Source organism: Chaetodon auriga, chromosome 3, assembly GCF_051107435.1.
Source record: "Chaetodon auriga isolate fChaAug3 chromosome 3, fChaAug3.hap1, whole genome shotgun sequence".
Classification (NCBI taxonomy): Eukaryota; Metazoa; Chordata; class Actinopteri; order Chaetodontiformes; family Chaetodontidae; genus Chaetodon; species Chaetodon auriga.
In genome coordinates, this window is record NC_135076.1 from 828,248 (window position 1) to 848,097 (window position 19,850).

Genomic DNA, 19,850 nt, shown 5'->3' on the forward strand with positions numbered 1-19,850 from the left:
ATAACACCACTGCACTTTACAAAAAAGGACAGAACAGACTCTATCTGCTCGGGAGGCTGAGGTCTTTTGGGATGTGTGGGGCACTCCTGAAGACCTTCTATGACTCTGTCGTGGCCTCTGCCATTTTCTATGCAATTCGCTGCAATGCACCTAGTACGTTTCAAAGACTCGTGGATTTAATTCTAGCACACTTACAGTGGACGACCTGTCTGGTGTATCTAGACGACATTATTGTATTTGGGCATACATTTCAGGAGCATTTGGCTCGTCTTGATGAGGTGCTTGCAAAACGTCAGCAGCAACCGCCCTCGTCTCTGTGTGTGTTCAAGGACTCTGACATTTTTTGGCAAACATTGCTAAAGACCCACATTTATTACACAGTATTAGCAAGGTAGCTAACCAGGTAGCTAACTTTATGTTGCTCCCAGACAGCTAATGCAAGCTGAGCTGAGCCAGACACCAGAACTAGTTACCCAGCTCCACCACGGACCACAGACCAGCGAACGTCCCGGTAAGTTTGCGCAGCTGAATTGCTATGGTGGAGTCTATTGTGTGACACAGTGTGAGTACGTGGAGTCTGCCCGGTCATAACAATTGCGCTTTGGTCTGACGTTTCTTTCGTTTTTTAAAAAAAAGATATGTTCAATAAAAAAAGTTGGATCAATGGAACGTTGCAGTGTATGTATTTTACACAGCTCTATTGATTGAAAGACATATTTTGAGTTTCAGGAACTAAAAAAGTTAAGTTTGGTCAGAGGTGTGTGTGCTTTCTAATGTGGTGCATTAAAAACAAGGAGTGGGGTTATCATGGACTGTAATCTGATTTGATTGTGTCCCCTTTCCTCTTCCTAAACTAGTGTGATGTGCATTAAAAAAGGCGATGTGCCACCTGAAAACAGTCCAGGGCGGAGAATTGGGGAAGGCCAGGAGGGATAAGGAGATCACAGGCCATGGCCTGTGACCATGGCGTGACCCATGGCATGACCCAGCAGGGACCCGAGTGGTAAGTGGTAAGTATAAATATAAATATCTAAATAAATAAAAAAAAAGTCTAAATAATAATAGAAAATGACAACCACAATAATGTTAATCACAATAGTTATAGCAATAATGATGGTTGTATCAATTCCCCCCCCCCCCCCCCCCCCCGAAAAAAAGGATGGGAATGGAAGTGTCAAAGAACTGAGGTGGATGATGTGACTGGTTTGTGGCAGATTAGGATTTTAAAAAAGTGATGAATGATAGCCAGGTAGCCCTGTGATCGGCTGGCGACCGGTTCAGGGTGTACCCCGCCTCTCGCCCATTGCTAGCTGGGATAGGCTCCAGCCCCCTGCAACCCCGAAAGGGATACGCGGGTACAGAAGATGAATGAATGAATGAATGAATGATAGCCAGGTAGGGTTATGATTATTGTCAGAGGAGTTTGTATTTTCTAAGGAGATGTAGTCTGTGAGCAGGTTTTTCCAGTGTATGATGTGTATGGAGTTCCGAGACTTCCAATTCATGAGGATAGTTTTCTTGGCGACAGTCAGCGCCACTAGAAGTGAACGGGTGTGTGTTTTGTCAAGTTTTATTGTGGATAGGTCTCCTAATAAACAGAGGGAAGGGGAAAGTGGGATGTGGCAGCCCATGATCTGGGATAATGTTTCTGTAATGTTTCTCCAGAAGTAGTGAACAGGTGTGCAGTGCCAGGTTGCATGAATGTAGGTATCAGTGCAGTTTAGTGAGCAGTGTGAACAGTTTCCAGATGATGAGAAGCCCATTTTTTGCATTTTGTGTCCAGTCTGATGAGTTCTATGGAGGATTTTGTATTGTATGAGTTGTAAATTGGCATTTGTTGTCATGACGAAAATGTTCTGGCAGATTTGGGGCCAGAAGTCGGCATTAGGAGCAATGGAGAGCTCAGCTTCCCATTTTTCTGAAGGTATGGAGGGTGATGTATTGGCCTGTGATAATAATTTGTATATCTTAGATAAAAGTCTTTTTGAGGAAGAGATGTTAATGAATGCAGAGGCTGGAGGGGGGAGGTCTAAGTTTATATTCTTGTTTTTCATTGTTGATTGGATGGATGATGAAACCTGTAGATGTTGTAAAAATTGATGGCCCCTGATGCCGAACTTCTGGACCAGGAGGGAAAATGGAACCAGGATGATATTGTTGAAGATATTTTTGAGGTGAGTAATCCCTTTATCTACCCAAGTGCTGAAGTATAGTGATTGTTTATTGCTGATGAAGTCCGGGTTGTGCCAGATCGAGGTGAAAAGTGAAGGTGTCAGAGTGGAGTTAGTAATGTTGTAGAATTTCCAAATCTGAAAGATGGATGTTTTTGCTAGTTGTTTGTTCTATGTCTCTAACCAAGTGCTATCTGACTGAGTGGGGTAGGTCAATTTATAGATGTATTGAAGTTGATTTGCTAGTGAATAATAATGAAAATTTGGAGCATTGAGTCCGCCTAATCTTTTGGATTTTTGAAGAGTGGCAAGTTTGATTCGTGCGGCTTTATTTTTCCAGTAAAATTTGTCGATGGATGAATCAAGGGAATTAAACCAGGTGAGAGGTGGATGAGTGGGGATCATTGAGAAGAGATAATTGATTTTGGGGAGGACTGTCATTTTAACTGTTGCTATTCTGCCTAGAATGGATAGTGGGAAGTTCATCCATCACTGGAGATCGTCATGAATTGTTTTTTGTAGTGGAGTGAAATACAGGTTGATCAACTCTGACAGCCTGGGGGAAATGTGGATGCCTAAATAAGTGATGTGACTTGTGCAGAAGGGGATGGGTGTTGTAAGGGCTACATATCAATTTGCTTTTGATCCCTTTTATTCCACAAACAAATATAGCGTGTGAATGTGTAAATAACCAATGACACAATAAGGCTGTCAAAGAAAACACCTGGAGAAATCTTGTAAATCTGATACAAAGTATCATATTATTACATTACATTACCTACAGTGACACACTTATCAAAGAGTTGAACAAGACTGTAGACTACTTAAATGTTTAAACCTATAAAAGGCCAGTTTTATTAGTTTATCAAGTCAAGACAATGCACAACACACAATAAAAACTTTTACCTTCAAGAGCCAAAGTGTTTATTCAAAAATCAGATATCCTCAGATGATGTTCTTCTGAACTACTCAGATTTGAAACAGAACCAGAATCTCTGAACCAACCATTCAACATCATCATTACAATCGAGGAGAGGTCCACTGGTCTGTAATAATTTAAATTTTCAGTACAGCTTGTTAGGCATAAGCTCCACAGTTGCATAAATCATACTTTAAAATAACCAATCTGCACAGTGCTGCTTCCAAGGATTAAGCAAACCCTTTCCATTTTCCCAGGATTCTCCCATATTTACCCTTCTTTCCTGCTGTCCTCCTGTATTCTTAGCCTTTCCTTTTAAAAAAAAACCCAAAAAAACCAAAAAACCCCCCCAAAAAGTTGGCTGTGACATTGACAGGAGGCATAACTAAGGCCAATTTGATGTGTTCGCTACATTCCTCTCAAGTTCAGACAGTGAGTCATACCTGTCAACATTGGGATTTTAAAATAAGGGAAACTTTCTGGTGCCCTGCCCTGGGCCCTCTCACTGCCTTTACTGCTGATCACATACCCCTTGCATTTACACAATGTTAGGGATCTTAAAGTTAGCACTTGGAGACACTTTCTTTAACGTATCAGAGCAACAAGGATTGAGTTAACTACTTCCTACATTAAGTAAATCGGATACCTGGTTGAGAGTGAAATTCTGTCAACATCCCTGTGCTATATAAATGAAAATTCAAAAGGGCATTTAAAGTCAGCACTTAGTGTATTTATGTATGACTTGAAGGATATGTACAAATTATTTACACATTATGCATCACTTGTTATCTTGAGAGAAGCTACTGGCAAGTGAGACAATTGGTACATTAGATTGAAGAGGGTGATTATTAAAAGGGATGGGAGAGAGTATAAATATGAGCACTCGTGAAGCATGTTTTTGTGCCTCTTGGGTGCGCTTGTGCTTAGCAAGTTTGTGACTTTTCCTTCTGTATGATACACTAAAATCCATATGGCATATCTTACAAGAAGCATTCCTGTGAAATTTTAACAATTTCACACCATTCCCCTAATATCAAGTTGTTTGATTCTGTGTTGATAAAATGTCTTAGCAATGTCTTTAGAATTTGCTGGAGTTTTTAAGGCACCGATTCCAAACTTAAAATTAGTTTTCTTTATACTTAATATTGTATTTTCATCCTACTACAAGAGCACTGTGCTTTACTTGTGATCTTTTTTTCATGTTCAATTCTGACTTTCTAAAATATTAACAGTAAACAAAAACATATGTTTGGTGATTATTACCTCAAAAGTCTGTAAATCACTCTTTTGCTGGTAAAGCTTGATTGCACTGAGCATAATGTAATAACTGAGACTGACTCAGATAAGCATATCAACATTTTGGTCAGCTTCTCTACTCTGGATCATGGCAGCTGCACAGTAGAACATTTTAGTGAATGAATCAAACAGAAACTAAGTGCTTGTGCATGTAGAAATCTGATCCTTGAGATAATTTCCTGAATTCAGAATAACCACTAGTGTTAGCAAAAGTGTAAATGTAAAACATTTATTGTGTATACAAAAAGTAGTTCAACAGTCATGAATGAAAACTGACATTTGGCATGCTTCCCCCTACATGAATAACACCAGGTCTCCGTTTCAGTGATAAAAACTTGGGTGTTTACAGTTCTCAACAGAACTATCACAAAGACACAGTCCATCTACGCTGCAGCAGAAGTAGTCAGACCCAAGTCATCTAACAGTCCCTCCAGGATCACAGTAGTTTTATTTATTTATTTATTTTTGGTTAATACAACCGAAAGTGATTGAATTTTGCAGCACTTTTCTAAAAATCTATCAGAAGTGCATTCACTTTGGCCTTATTTTGATTTATACTTTATAAGACTCCTGTGATTTTAGTTTAAAATTTGCTAATCAGCCGTAAACTGTTTTGTTTTAAAAGCAAACTGATGCATCAAAAGGTTCAGAGAAACAATTGTTATTGAGATTGAATCTTATTTGACTTATTTGATATTAAATTTACTTCATTGAAATTACAATGTTTGCATAGCAAGATTGAGCAGTTTTTGTGAAAAAGTCAGAAATTTGTAACAGAATTGCAAGCTTTTGAAAATATTGCAGAGATTGGATGAATATGCATTATTTCTTGTGCTTGAATTGAAAGACCTGGAGGGACTGAATTACCATTGTATATCATAACCTTACAATGTTTTTGTTCCACAGGGCAATCAAAGTTAGAACAGTATTAATTTAACAGTGACAGTTCATTTAATACTGCCAGACTTCAAATTGGTCATTTATCAATTACGAGACAAGAAGTTTCTTATGCCATAAAGAAACTCAGAAAATGACCAGATGAAGACCTTAAACTCTCAGCAGAACACTACAGCAGTAATGTTCACCATTGTTTTATCAGAATCTGGAAAATTAAGGCGAAGAATCAGCTTCTGTTTCGATCATGAACACCCAACCTTAATCACCCCAGAAATCCTGAGCACAAAATAATATGTAAACAAATTGATTACACAGACAAAAACTACTGAAAAAACTAAACAAAACAAACAAAGAACTAACGATGTAACACACAGCATTCAAATATATAAGAAAATTTAGTTTCGCAATATGGCACACAAATTGTGTGAGTAACCCTTGTACAATGTACTGCAATCCAAAATAATGCCAGCGAATACAGAGGCGGAGATTAGAAAGTGTTGCTTTCACTGTTTACCTTGTTTGTACATAAACAGGGACAATGTTATGTCAGTTTAATGTGAGATTGAGAAAACCAGTCCCAAGGCTATTCTTTTAAGCAAATTATTTCAGCACCCCAACTGGTGAACAAAACCCAAACACACATCCAACAGTTATAACTCTAGCCAAATTCTGGCCACTCAGTATCTCAAGAGCAACAATGTTGCTTTGCATGCTTCAAGGGGAAACAAACCAGTAGAGACTATCTGGGCCAGTCTGTCCCATCACAATCCCAGCAGAGAAAATCTTGTAATTGTCATTACAACAGAGCTAACAACATTATAACATAAGCATGAGTTAAGTTTTGTGGCTGATCTGTGATGTATGTGGGCCAGCTCCTTTCACACAGCTGTCACGGGGTCAATTCTGGTTGTCATTGCTGGCAGAGATTCCAGTCTGCTGTTCCATACAGTTCAGTGCCAATTACATGACATGATTCCCAGCTGAATTTAGTTTCGGTTAAATTTCTCTCCCAGTCTGTATGCATGCACTTTGTGGTATGCAGCTCCATGTGGAGCTTCTGCTCATGGTTTCAGCTCAAACAGATTGAGGTGTTGGTCAGAGCTGAAACATCAGTGAACACTGAACTCACAGGCAACACGCAAGACGGAAGACTGCAATGGGCTGCTCATAATAAGGAACTGTTACACATCTGCCAAAAAAAAGAAACTGTTAGTTACCACACCCCTTCACTGTTAAAGATTGTACTTAAGTTCTATTTATTACAGGAATTTAGATTTTGGTGTGAACTTAAAAAGTTTTAATTCCAATATAGTTCTCAGAAGATGTTGGTCCTGCTGCAAGGAGCCCCTACAAGTAATAGGAACTGTGAAATACAGCACTCTCCAAACCTTTTCAGCAGGTTTCAACTGTCTGTCTTTAGTTCAGCTCTGCCAAGACTGAAATCAGATGCACAATCTTATTTCATTACTATCTTTAAAGAAGCAGGGAAGAGAGGACAGAGACAAAGCAGGGGAGGGGAGGGACAGTTTCAGGCATGTGATCAGGATTCTGAGATCAGGTTTTGTAAAGACCAAGTATGTCAGAGAGGTCTGGAGTTCATTTGTAGTGATCTAAGTCCAACACTTGCCACTGAATTGCAAACCAGCAGTGGATTTGCTAGCAAATTTTTGATAAGGAAATCAGTGTTCCAACATAATCGCACAAGAATGCATAATTTCAACAAGGTTTTGACTAGTGAAAATGTGCAAGGAAAATGCAATGGGGCAAAATCTATGTATGTAACCACGGAAATTAATATTATAGCTAGGAAGAAATTAAATCTTTAATCTTTCTGACATCTCCGTCAGAAAGGTCTGCATTATGGGAAGAACAAGTTTCATAACTGAATTAAGAGTTGCTCATCATTTGCTCAATATATATCTTTACGGTCATACACAGCAGAGGTCCTTAATCTTGAGAACTCAAATAACAGGCTCTTTTAGTTGATTTCTGTGAAATCATTACACACTTTGTTCTACAGTACATAAAGGATGAAACCAAAATGCCTACCACGGTAGAATGAGTGACAGCCACTGGAATGAATCATAGACATGTAAAGTACTACTGGTAGGGCTGGGAACCCCACAGTCTGACTGAATATTTGGATCCAACATCTTTCTGTGATCCACAGACGTTGGCATTGCTAGTAATTAGGGAAATGATTCATACTGAAGGAGTTCCACAAATGTGATGGGCAGTAAAAACAAGTCAATTTGTCCAAACATTCTCATATTGTCTTAAACAATGAAAACACTAAATGATGAGACAAGGGACAGGATCATATCGGAGTGGCTAGAGAAAAAAAATATTATAGGGAAGTCATAGCAGTCAACAGAACGGGAAGGCTTCACATGATGGCACACTCTCTGGATGACACCTTTGCCTGCAGAATAAAGAAAAAGGTTAACAGTATCATATTTGAAAAACAAAATAAAATAAAACAAAAATCTTTGACATGCTTTGACTCGCTTTAAAAAAATCATGAAGAATTAGACCCCAGATGTTTTTGAGATGGGAAAAAAACATCTGAAAACTATATGTCAACCACTGTTTGCTTGTTGTTTGTTTTTTAATAAAAACATGACGGGGGGTCCAAGATGGCGGTTTGAAGAGAGGTCATGTTTAGTTGAGCTGGTGCGCCACTACGTTGATTTCTCTCACATTATAACCTACAAATATTGCATTTTGCAATTTTTGGCAAGTCCACAACCAGTAATGAATATAAACAACTACTTTTTGAGGCAGCCCGACAACATGTCACAGAAAAGAAACGTAAAATCCACTAAACCAGAAGAGCCTAGTCAACAAGCTAGTAAAGAAGATAATGCCGGAGCTAGCGCTGATGCTAGTAAACTTGAACCAGCACTTCGTGAAGCAGTCTCTGATATTACAGTTAATATCTTTAAAGTCATCGATGAAAAGCTCGGGCCGCTGTTGCAGTTGTTGCAAGAGCAACGAGAAGAACTTGACAGCCATGAAAAGTGAATTTCTGATGTGGAGAGTAGGATCTCAGTACTGGAAGACACTGCTGATCCTGTCAGCGGCAAACCGAATGTGCTGGAAAAACAGGTAACACATTGACGACTTGGAGAACCGTGGATGGAGAAAAACATACACATTGTCAGGCTCCCAGAGGAAGCTGAGGGCAGTAATCCGACACAGTTTTTTTAAACCTGGTTGCCGAAAGCCGTTAACATCGAAACGAAGACAAGTCGAATAAAGCTGGAGAGGGCGCATCGCTCCTTGGCTCCCAGGCCTCCCACCTCCACGAGACCGTGACCTGTCCTGGTGAGATTCCATAACTTTCTGGATAAACAAGGTGTGTTGAATGCATCGAGGGAGATAGGGAAAAGGAATCTAACTCTGAGTCACGGGAAGACCACGGTGATGATTTTCCAGGATTTCTCAGTGGCTGTTCTTTGCAAGCGGAAACGATTTGATGAAGTGAAGAAACGCCTGAAATCCATTGGTGGCGAGTATAGCCAGCTCTACCCGGCGTCACTTACCGTGGCTCCACTAAGACTTTTCAGAACCCGACTGAAGTGGAGGAATTTATTGATTCATTGGACGAAATTGCTGTTGGTAACGCGGGATGTCGGACTGACTTGAGGTTTGGACCTGTGCATTAGGTTCTTTATAATTTGTCTTTTTTATGAGAGACATACTACAGTTAATGATGCTATGTAAACTACCTACCTTAAAGTTGTGATTTCCAAAGTGTTATTACTAATTCAAGTTTATGTAGTGGTTTAAATCTATGGTGTCACCTCTAGGCTTCTTGAGCATTTGGCCTGGTTTTCTATTGCCGTTAGAGGGCCTTTGCACTCCCCAGTTCTCCCCTAATTAGGAAAGGGACAGTGCTTTATTTTGACGCCAATGTTAGGCAGGCTACGCCTTAAGTGTAAAGTGTTTTGTTATCTGTATTGTTGTTTGGGGATTGTTGATCAGCTCACTTTTCATTTGCATGATGTGTCATTTTATAGACGGATTAAGTGCTCAGGAAATATTTTATTTCAATCTTGATGTCTGTGCAGACGCTGAATCTATGTACCTGGAATGTTAATGACGTCCACACTCCTCCTCAAAAGAGAAGGGGTTCAAATTGCGCTATTAAAGGAAATTCACTTAAATGATATAGAGCATCTAAAATTACAACAAGAAGGGTTTGGACAGGTGTTTTTCTCCCCATTTACATCAAGGAGCAGAGGCATGGCTATTCTATTTAAAAAAGACCTACAATTTCAACTTGTAAATTGTATTAAAGATAGGCATGGTAGGGTTTATGTGGACAAACCGAACCGTACGCTTTGCTTCTCACGGCACGGGGCATGTGTAAACCGTACGGTGTCCACGGTTTAAGTTTTTTTGGTGACCAGACGTTCGACGTGCGCATTGTAGCCCGTATGTTACCACGTGGTTATCATTCGCGCCAAAGAAGCGAAACCAAAGCAAGGAGGAGCAGCGTGTACAAACATGGCAAGTGGAAGTGAGGAAGGCGGGCCGCCTAGGCCGGACATAGAGGATGCACCATCGTCATTTAAGTCAGGTGTGTGGGACCATTTCGGATTCCGCGTCACTTATAATGATGCTGGCAAAAAAAGCGTGGATCGAACGGCCACGATATGCAAGCATTGCAGAATGCATGTTCCGTACGCTGATGGAAACACTTCAAACATGGCCAGCCATTTGCGCAGATATCACCCAAGTGTGTTAGTGGAGGGGAGGAGAGGAGCGCCTGCCAAAAAGCCCTTTACCATCAGCGCGGCATTTAAACAACCTCTGGCTGCGGACACCGCATGTGGCGAAGTTGGCACAACGTGACCTGGCTGTCCCAGGCACATCTGTGCCAAGTGAGCGGGTTTTTTCTACAGCAGGGGACATTGTCACGGCAAGTAGGTCTCGTCTCTTGCCAGAAAATGTAGACAAACTGATTTTCTTGCAAAAAAATATGAGAATTAAGTGAAAGGGGGAGGGCTGTTATTAACAGTGCAGTGTTAAGGTTTATTGCAATATTTAATTGAACCTTTCTGTATTTTTTGTATTGTTTTAATATAAGAGTGGCAATTTAAGTTGAGATTTTTTTTAAATATAAGAGTGGCACTTTATGTTTAGATTTTTTATTGTTTTTAATCCATATGTTTCTTTTTTAAGCCATATGTTTCAAAGCACTGCACTTTAATTTCAAGTGAAACAATACACATATTCTCTCTCAGGGATTAGAGTTGTTGATTTTGTTTTCTGTTGAGCTGGTTGGATGGTGGGCTCATTATGTTTACAGCCTCATGTTCTCAGGCAATTGTGTGTTCTTCTGTTCAAAAGACTTCGTCTGTTCCTGTAGATGCCACCGGATGGCAGCAAACATTCCTGACACTTTTTTGAGTAATAAATGTAAAACATGTTGAAATAATCCATGTCTTCCTTCTTGCTCTATCAAAATACTAAGTTTCTGAAATAAAAGAGTGTGCTTAGAGGCAATTGAACCTCTGCATTATTATTACATTATAACTATAATTTTATACCCTTTTGCTGTATCCTAAAATATGGTTAGTTAAGGTAAATGGCAATTAACTTGAGACTTTACCCCTGTTATAAATTGGCTGTTACCAGAATGGCAAGGACCAAGGATATTACTAAAGGCACTGTAATTTCATAGTTGTGTAGTACTGTGGTAGTAAAATCTTTTCAGTGATTATTACAGTGTTCCACTGGTGTAATGGTGTGTATTATGGGGCCAAGATAAAAAGTAAAAAAAAAAAAACCCAAAAAACCGTACAAAACCGTAAACCGTAGACCTCATACCGTGATACACACCGAACCGTGACTTTTTTGAACCGTTCCACCCCTAATTAAAGATACTGGTGGATGTTATCTAATTGTGAGAGGGGGTTTAAATGGAGAGGAGATTACTGTTATGAATATCTATTACCCCCCAGGTCATCCGAGTAATTTTCTAACAACTGAATTCTCTAAATTATCTGATCTTAATGTTAGAGTTGGGGGGATTTTAATTGTCATTTAAGCCCTATTATGGACAAATTCCCCTTAAACAGTCTCTTTCTCCAAAGGCAAAGGGTTATTAATGTTCTTTGTGAAGATTTGGATTTTATAGATATATGGAGGGCTCAGCACCCTGCAGATAAGGAGTATAAATGTCCTTTCTTCAATTGTAGACTGTCACGGTAATCAATCATTTGATACTGTAACTATTAATGACACATTTCAGAGCTTTTATGAAAATTTGTATAAATCAGAGTTGCAAGCTGACGCCTCAGAGTTAATGGACAATTTTTTTTCTTACTTACTCACTTAATCTTCCTAGCCTATCAGATGATCAGAAATCTACACTCAATGCTCCCATATCTAAGGAAGAGATATTGTTAAAGGTGTGCAGTCTGGAAAAGCAGTTGGCCCGGTCTCAGTAGTGAGTTCTACAAAGAGTTTCAAAACATTTTAGTAGTTCCTCTGCTAAACATGTTTAATAATTGTTTTGAAAGAGGTGTTTTACCCATGTCCATGAGGAAGGCTAATATTTCCTTAACTTTAAAGAAGGATAAACAAGTAGATGATTGTGCCTCCTATAGGCAAATCTCTAATAAACGTGGATCTAAAGCTCCTATCAAAGATACTCAGGGACTAAACTGGCTTCATTAAAGGTCGTAATTCCTGCAACAATATGCGTAGGTTAATGAATACTATACAGTTCTTTCATCAACGATCATTTGAAGGTCTGGTTATTTCACTTGATGCGGGGAAGGCGTTCGATCGCGTTGAATGGCCTTATTTGTTCCACACATTATATTAACTTGGTTTAGGGGAACAATTTATTAGATGGATTAAGCTTCTATATAACAACCCTCTTGCTGCAGTACTCACTAATGGCTTACGATCTTCCAACTTTCAGACTCAAAGGGGTACAAGCCAGGGTTGTCCTCCTTTGCCTCTTTTGTTTGCGCTAGCCATCGAACCCTTGGCCGAAGCGATTAGGACAAACCCTGACAAACATGGTCTAACCACAGCAGATAAACAGTACAAGATTACCCTTTATTCTGATCATGTTCTGACCAAGCCTGAGACATCCACTCTGACTCTTATTGAAGTTATCAACAAGCTTAGTGTCTTTTCTGGATACAGAATAAATTTCAATAAGTCAGAAGCAATGCCTCTGGGTAGCCTGAAACAAAAACCCAAACTCCCATTTCCCTCTCCTTTTAAATTGTCTCCTATGGGGTTTATATATTTGGGAATATATATATAAAACCAGCTTTTGACCAAATGTACAAATCAAATTTTTAATCCCCTGTTTGTATGCATTGGACTGGATTTAGAGAGGTGGAACATCCTTCCAATCTCCTGGTTAGGTCATGTTGCTTTGTTAAAAATGAACATTCTCCCAAGGTTATTATACCTAATTCAAATGATCCCAATTCTCTTCTCACATAAAATCATTAATAATCTGAATAGCTGGTTTAGCTCCTTCATATCGGCCAAGAAAAGACCACGCCTCAAAATGGCTACATTATGTCTGTCTTCTGAAGAGAGTGGCCTTGACCTTCCTGACATCCGGAGATATCAGCTTAGCGCTCATTTACGCTTTATAACTGACTGGGTGCATAAAAAGCCCACATCTCTGTGGTTGGATATTGAGAGTTCCATCTCCAAATTTCCCTTAAAAAACGTATTATTTCTTAAAACACTGAAATCTCTTAAATCTGCTTGTAGCAACCCTATTACAGTTAACACTGTTAAAGCATGGCGGACTATAAGAAGAATAGAAGGCAGATCACAAATCACTTCTATTTTAACTCCAATATGTGATAATATTGACTTTTTGCCAGGTACAACAGACAGTGGCTTCCGAATCTGGGCAACTAAAGGCATCTCTACTCTGTGTGATTTGTTTGATGGATCCACTTTGATGTCTTTCACTCAACTAACAGAAAAACACAAAATTCAGGAACAAAATTTTTTTTTGGTATCTGCAGATAAGGGACTATGTCAAGAGAAACACTAAACTACTCCTCAATCAAAGTTACTCTTGCATAGAGAAACTATTTTTCTGTTCAGAAGCCCCCAAGTCTATAAGCGTGTTCCACAATGTTCTCAGAGACTATAATAAATATAAGCACCCTTCCCCTGAAACAAACCTGGGAAAAAGAACTTGATGTAAAGATTACAAACGACCAATGGCATGACGCTTCGAAGAGTGTGAGAGCTTTGAGTGTCTACACAGAGCAAGGCCATAGGTTTGATGCTGAGTTCTCACCTATTTGTCTTAAGTGCAAAACAGAGATAGCTAATATCACTCATTGCCTATGGTACTGTTGAAAAATACAGAGGTTCTGGTTCACTGTGGGGCAGGAGATCAATAAAATCTTATCCGACAATTTTGAAAATAACACTATATATATGCTGCTTGGGATATCAAACAGCCTCATTACTGACATATATAAAATGAATCTTTCTAAATTGCTAACATTCAGTGCAAGAAAGTGCATACTTCTGAAATGCATTACAGACAAGGCCCCATCCAAAACACAATGGCATAAAGTCATACTTGATTATATTTCACTCAACTACTTGACATGCATGCTACATTCTAAAGACGATCTATTTCATAGAACATGGGAGTCTTTCTTGTCTTACATAGGATTGGATATTTCAGCTATCCTTAGAGGGTTTATGTAGAATAGAACTTGAATGAAATCTGTTTGCTTCATTTTTTTATAATACCTGAGGGCTGTCCTATATAGATGATTGTATCTGTGAGCCAAGGTTTTGTTTTGTTTTGTTTTTATTTTTGTTTGTTTCTCCTTTGGGGGGATTGTCCCCGAAAGTGTTGTGTCTTGTTTTGTACTGAAAAATCAAAAATCATTAAACATATTTGAAAATAAATAAATAAAAAAAAAAAAATTAAAACAAGACATTGACTGTTAGCAAAATTGGGAAGGCAGTGGCTCAGTCTGTGGGGACTTGGCTTGGGAACCAGACAGTGGCTGGTTCAAGTTCAGTAGTCCATGATACAGTGTGAATTGGTAGCTGGAGAGCTGCCAGTTCACCTCTCAAGCAAGGCACCAAACCCCTAACAGACTAAAGCATTTCTAGCTGACTACTTTCTTACGGTTTCAAAACACATCACATTGACTTTTTACATCTTGGTTGTTTTTAACGATATCTTTTAACCAAATGAAGGATGTCAATCACTGGATGTCTGGAGATTCAGTTATCAGAGAAAGAAGTCAAGATAACAAGATAGCAGCAGCTCAGCCTGTAGAGTCGGAGAGAGACAGATTTTTAATGCGGGGCTTTCCATACATGCTTTTACAACCCATTACAATATTGATAACCACATACTGATTTACTGATTATGATATTTGGAGCTGCATGCCTCACTCACCGTCTCTCACAAACACATGACAGTGTTCAGACTTTACTTGGGTGGGCCGCCCAGATATACTAATGGCTGCCAAAGTACATTTGGCAATAACTAACAATAACAACGGTAGTTACCTTTCACTTACAAAAGAAAGTGAATGACAATATAAAATATATCATAACAGCAGGTGTCATGAAAAGTAGATGCCCCTTTTACCATACAGCCACTTTGGCATACCCTGTCTTGAACTGGCCATCGTGTTCTTAAAAATAATTTCTAAATGGCTGTCAGATCTGACTCGCCACTTATTTGTATACAGCATTCAGTCATATTCAATGTCCAGTGATGCTGAAGCTACATCGTGGATTAACAATGTTATGAGGCAGTGATTAATTTGGCAAGTATCTGATACACCAGTGGTTTTCAACCTTTTTTGGATGAACGCCCCACTCTACTCAATGCCCACACCTCTTGCTGCCCCCCATCAACGAGAAAGCAGTTGGAACCCCTGTATATTGATGTTTATGATTGAAATTGTGTATTTCACTGGCCTATTTGAGATGTAGGCCTACCCTCTATATTCATAGCCACTGTAGCCCTGTCATTTAACACAGTTTGATAATTATTAGAATTCTTCGATCAAATAATAATGTAAACGTATTGTTAAATGTAAAATTAATGAAAGTTATGCTTTTTTATTGGTTGAACATATATTTATTATCAAATTCACATTAATTAGGCTTCTTCACTGATCTAACTGGAGGAACCAATCACATTCAAAAAAATAATTTTAAAAAATCCCGGCCAATCAAAAAATACAATGAACTTGCGCAATAGAGAGTACAGAGAGGACACAGTAAACTGGCTTAACTGATATTAAAGGTAGCGTAACTGCTAAGCTGACAAAAAAAGGCTTTTTTAACATGCGCAAACTATTTCTGCGTGTTATTTGCATCGGGTCAGAGAACTGCGCTTTAGTGCGAGCCCTGTGCTTGGTGGTTTTCAGACAGCTTCTTCACTAAAGGATGAAGATTGCGATATTTGGACTACATATGCAGGACCTGGCTGAAGCCCTGCTCCAGGAGATAGGAGGTGGGAAATGCGAAGAAAAGGAGCTGGGTCTTATCTCAAAGAGCAGGCTAACGCTGGCCGTACGTTCCCCACATCACATGGGAGCCAGAGGCAACTGAGCCGCGCTGCTCACGCGGGCAGAGTGGCAGCTCTAACCTGTTAACACGGGCACTGAAATAAAAAGCGTCAGGTTCCACCACGCACTGCAGATGCATCTGGCGTGTTCCGGGCCTACTCTTGCTGTAAATTTGTAAACAGTGCGTGATATTATGAGACAAGGCATGAAAGACTATTAAAAATACTGTGCTGGTGAATGACTGTTACTGTTATAAAAATGCCCCCCTCTTGGCTATTTTGCTCTTTGCACCCCCCAACGTTCTCTGAACACCCACTGGGGGGCGGTACCGCCCCCGTTGAGAAACCCTGTGATACACCAACCAGCTCATACTTTAGTGATGAATCTTAATTTTTGAAATGGTTCGCCTTTCATTTCCGTGGTTGTCTCCCACTAAAATAGCACACCTAACCAACAGAGGCCAGTAGGGAGTTGAGACAAAATCCAAAATCTGTAAAGTTTGTATGGAAATACAGTTGATCTTAATGGATTACATTGATACTAAATTGACCAAAAGGCTGTTGACATATCAAGCCTTTTATCTACAGCAGTGTTTCCCACCAATTAAGGAGACTGTGGCGGCCCTCCACAGTCTCGTTTGGGCCCGCCACAGTCTCGTCCCCACCCCCCCCACCCCCCCCATTCCACCCTCCTCCCCACCTAAAAAATAATAATAACCAGATCCGTCAGTCAGCCGATTACACAGCTGTAGCCTACTCTACTCTATAGCCCGCGAGCGAGAGCGCGCGCGTGAACACACGCGCACGGGCCAACAGGTCGCGTTCATAGACGGTCCTACTGTCTGCTGCATTTGGCGCGATCCGGCGACACCGCATCCATACAGTCTATGATCCATACATGACAACAGGCCGGGACGGCATTTCAAGATTGTGTGAGGTAAGTGTAACTTCTCTTTTGGGCAGGTATCAAGTTCGATAACGGAGCAGTGTCGGCCATGTTGCTGATCTCATTGCACCAGTCAACTTCTAACATACCAAACAGAGTCTAACTTTCCGCTATCCCTGGTGCTAATTTCCCGGTAGCTAGCTACTTGTCCGCTATTTCTCCCTCTCCCGCTCGTGCTATTTCTCTCTCTCATCCCTCTGTCGTTTGTGCTCTCTCTCTACCCGTTTATAAAAATTAACATGAAATTAATTATTTAATATCTCTCGTCGGCGAGAAAGAAAAAGAAAAGAGGGATCCGACAGCACTGAGTCAGTGACTCTGCCACAGCCTTATCGGTGAAGAGGGGTGAGGTTATGGCTTAAAAGCTGTAGCGGAGCCGGCGGGGGGGCAGAGGGTGCGGCTGCCCCAGGCCCACGGTTATGAGGGGGCCCATCGCAAGGCTGATGCCGAAAAAACAAAAAGGGAAAGTCGGTCTCTTACTGCTGTATTTGTAAAGATATAAGTGTAAAAAAAAAAACAAAAAAAAAAAAACGGGGAGAAAACAGTCTGAATCAGAGCGTTTCTGAAGATTAAGAGGACATGCCACCTCTCTCTCTCTCGTGCGCTCTCTCTCTCTCTCTCTCTCTCTCTCTCTCTTGCTGTGCGTGTGTGTGCATCTGACAGAAAGTGACATCTGATTGAAGTGCGGGCGTCTGACCCAGGTTTGAGCAAATTATTGGTAAAATCCAAATCCAATATTCCTGATATGCCTTTGTATGTTCTTAAGGATGATACCAACCTGTTATGTTCATATACAGCAATTTATATTACATTCAGTGGTCTCAAAATGCCCTAAAGAGATACATCAGGCTTGAAAACGTACACACACACCCAACCCCGAGGGTCAGAGACCCTCCCACCACAGTCTCCTAAAATCCTGTGGGAAACACTGTACAGTAATGTTTCTATGGATGTCTCAGTAATTATTAATATGTCATATTTCTTAAAGGAAGTTTGGTATAATATTTTCTCTTGACAGTGCAGGAAGCTTCCATTTAGGTCATATACTTTTTAATGTTTTGTCAACCACAGAACGTGGTAACTGCTGAAGTATGATATGGTTATTTGACTGCTTATTATTATTTATTTGATTGCTTATTGTTATTTATTGGTTTGATTGATGGTCTACAGTCCAATATTACGAGTGCTGGTATTGATTACTGACGGTAGCTGATCAGGGTAATGATCACCTAATCGTACTCAGTTTCTGTATACTTTTCACACATGGTAATTTGGCAAGAAAAACAACTATGCTCACTGTTTGTGCAACATCCTCCTCTTCCTCTCCATTCTCTTCCTCTACCTGAGTCTTCGTTACACTCCTTCTGGCCACCTCCTGCAGGACAGACAGTCAGGTCAAATGACTCAGGCAGGACACAGACACAACAAAGAAACACAAAAAACAAAAAACACAACTTATTCCAAAGCTGACAATCTACTTCTTCATACTCTAGTCCAGAAAGTGGCAGTAATGCACCAATAAGCAGGTGTGGCAAACACCAATAAAACTCAAACAACAATTACAATAAGTGCCTGTCACTACCCAATCTGAGTATCTGCCCAAACTGAGAAGTGCATGCACAAGTGATTGGGGATTGGTCAGGGTTAAGATTATCCACTGGTCAGGCATCAGCACTAGATCTACGCACCATGGGCATTAAATTTTGGCAACAAATTATGTTTTTCCAAACCATTCAAATATCTATTTCCAATACAATCCTATATCCTATACAATATAATCAATACAGACAACAGACCTACTATTTTGTCTTTTAAAAAGTCTACACACCTACACATTACAAAATAAACAAATCCTCTGTGTGGTGTTGAATTATGTGGTAATTTCAGCTCGACCTGCATTTAATTTTCAATCAGTGAAAGTGAAGCGAGTGCAGTTGCCCAGGTCCACACATCCTGGAAGACTTCAGTTTCCCAGACAAATGGAGAAACCAAAACATAATAAAACTCACCCAAACCTTCTTGGTTTGTCTTTCCACTGCTCTAGCAATCATCTCTAACTCTGGATTGGTTGAAATAAACTCTTAAACTCTCTCACTGAATCGGAAGAGGAGTGAGAGAGAGGGGGGACATGAGAGAAGCAGCGGGGGAACTGGCACATGGAGCCAGAATATTTGATGTTTTCTCAGCTAACTCAGGAAACACCTTCGCAGGGTATTATGACAGGAGAGACTTAAACAAAAAAGTAATTACTGGATAACAAAACTACTTTTGTGACCCCTGTCCACCATGCAGCACTGTCAATGCTGCAGCCGGTGCCCCCACATTCAAATATTAATTTTCACAATTGAATGTATTGATTTTTTTACAATTTGAATGTAGAATATTCGTTGACAGCCATACTATACACATGTGCTACCCAGATTGGGCAGCTACTCAGATTGGGTAGTCTAACCAAGCATAACACATGGGAACAACATTCAACACATAACATCTGGTGGTCTGCTCACCAGATCAAGAACATGTAAATGAAGAGAAAGCAGATCCAAATAGTCAAGCGTGGATGTCTTTACCTCGCCTTCAGCATTGATCAAAGTGGTAACAGTATCATTTCCTGTGCCCCAAGAAGTCTGGCTCTTCCATAATAAGTCAGATGGTGGACTGTGGGCCATGCCAGCATCTGCAGACCACACCTGTATACACACAGCGCAGGTAAATATATCATATTTATATACACTTGAATATGTTCATAGATATTGTTAATTTTATTCTATATCCTTTTTTCATTGTTTTTTTTGTTCTTTTTTCTGTCTCTTTTATTCTTGCTGTCTGAAACAACTTAATTTCCCCAGCATGGAATCAATAAAGTCTTATCATATATAGTCAAAGAAACTGTTTATGCTGTAGTTTTACAGACCTTTAACACACTCTTCATGTCACATTGCAATCAATAATATATCGTCAGTCATTTTTCTACTTAACACTGTGACTTTCATACTACACATTTCACACTAAAATAACAAAACACAGAGTGAATTTACTTCTATGTATATTTTACTGACCCAC

General features: G+C 39.8%; 1 protein-coding gene across 2 annotated transcripts in view; it reads right to left on the reverse strand.

Moving 5' to 3' along the window:
* Positions 1–2,995: 2,995 nt before the first annotated feature.
* lmnb2 (lamin B2) overlaps positions 2,996–19,850 on the reverse strand; it is a 39,456-nt gene continuing 22,601 nt past the window's right edge. The window contains exons 11-13 of one of the 2 annotated variants that reach the window (XM_076727304.1): positions 19,358–19,477; positions 18,085–18,162; positions 2,996–7,705 (exon numbers count right to left, since the gene is read on the reverse strand). In XM_076727304.1, coding sequence (XP_076583419.1) covers positions 7,670–7,705; positions 18,085–18,162; positions 19,358–19,477 — 234 coding nt within the window. In that variant the 3' untranslated portion in view covers positions 2,996–7,669. Of the gene's footprint in view, positions 7,706–16,570; positions 17,974–18,041; positions 18,163–19,357; positions 19,478–19,850 lie in introns of those variants that run through there. The other variant, XM_076727303.1, reaches the window with a different exon arrangement.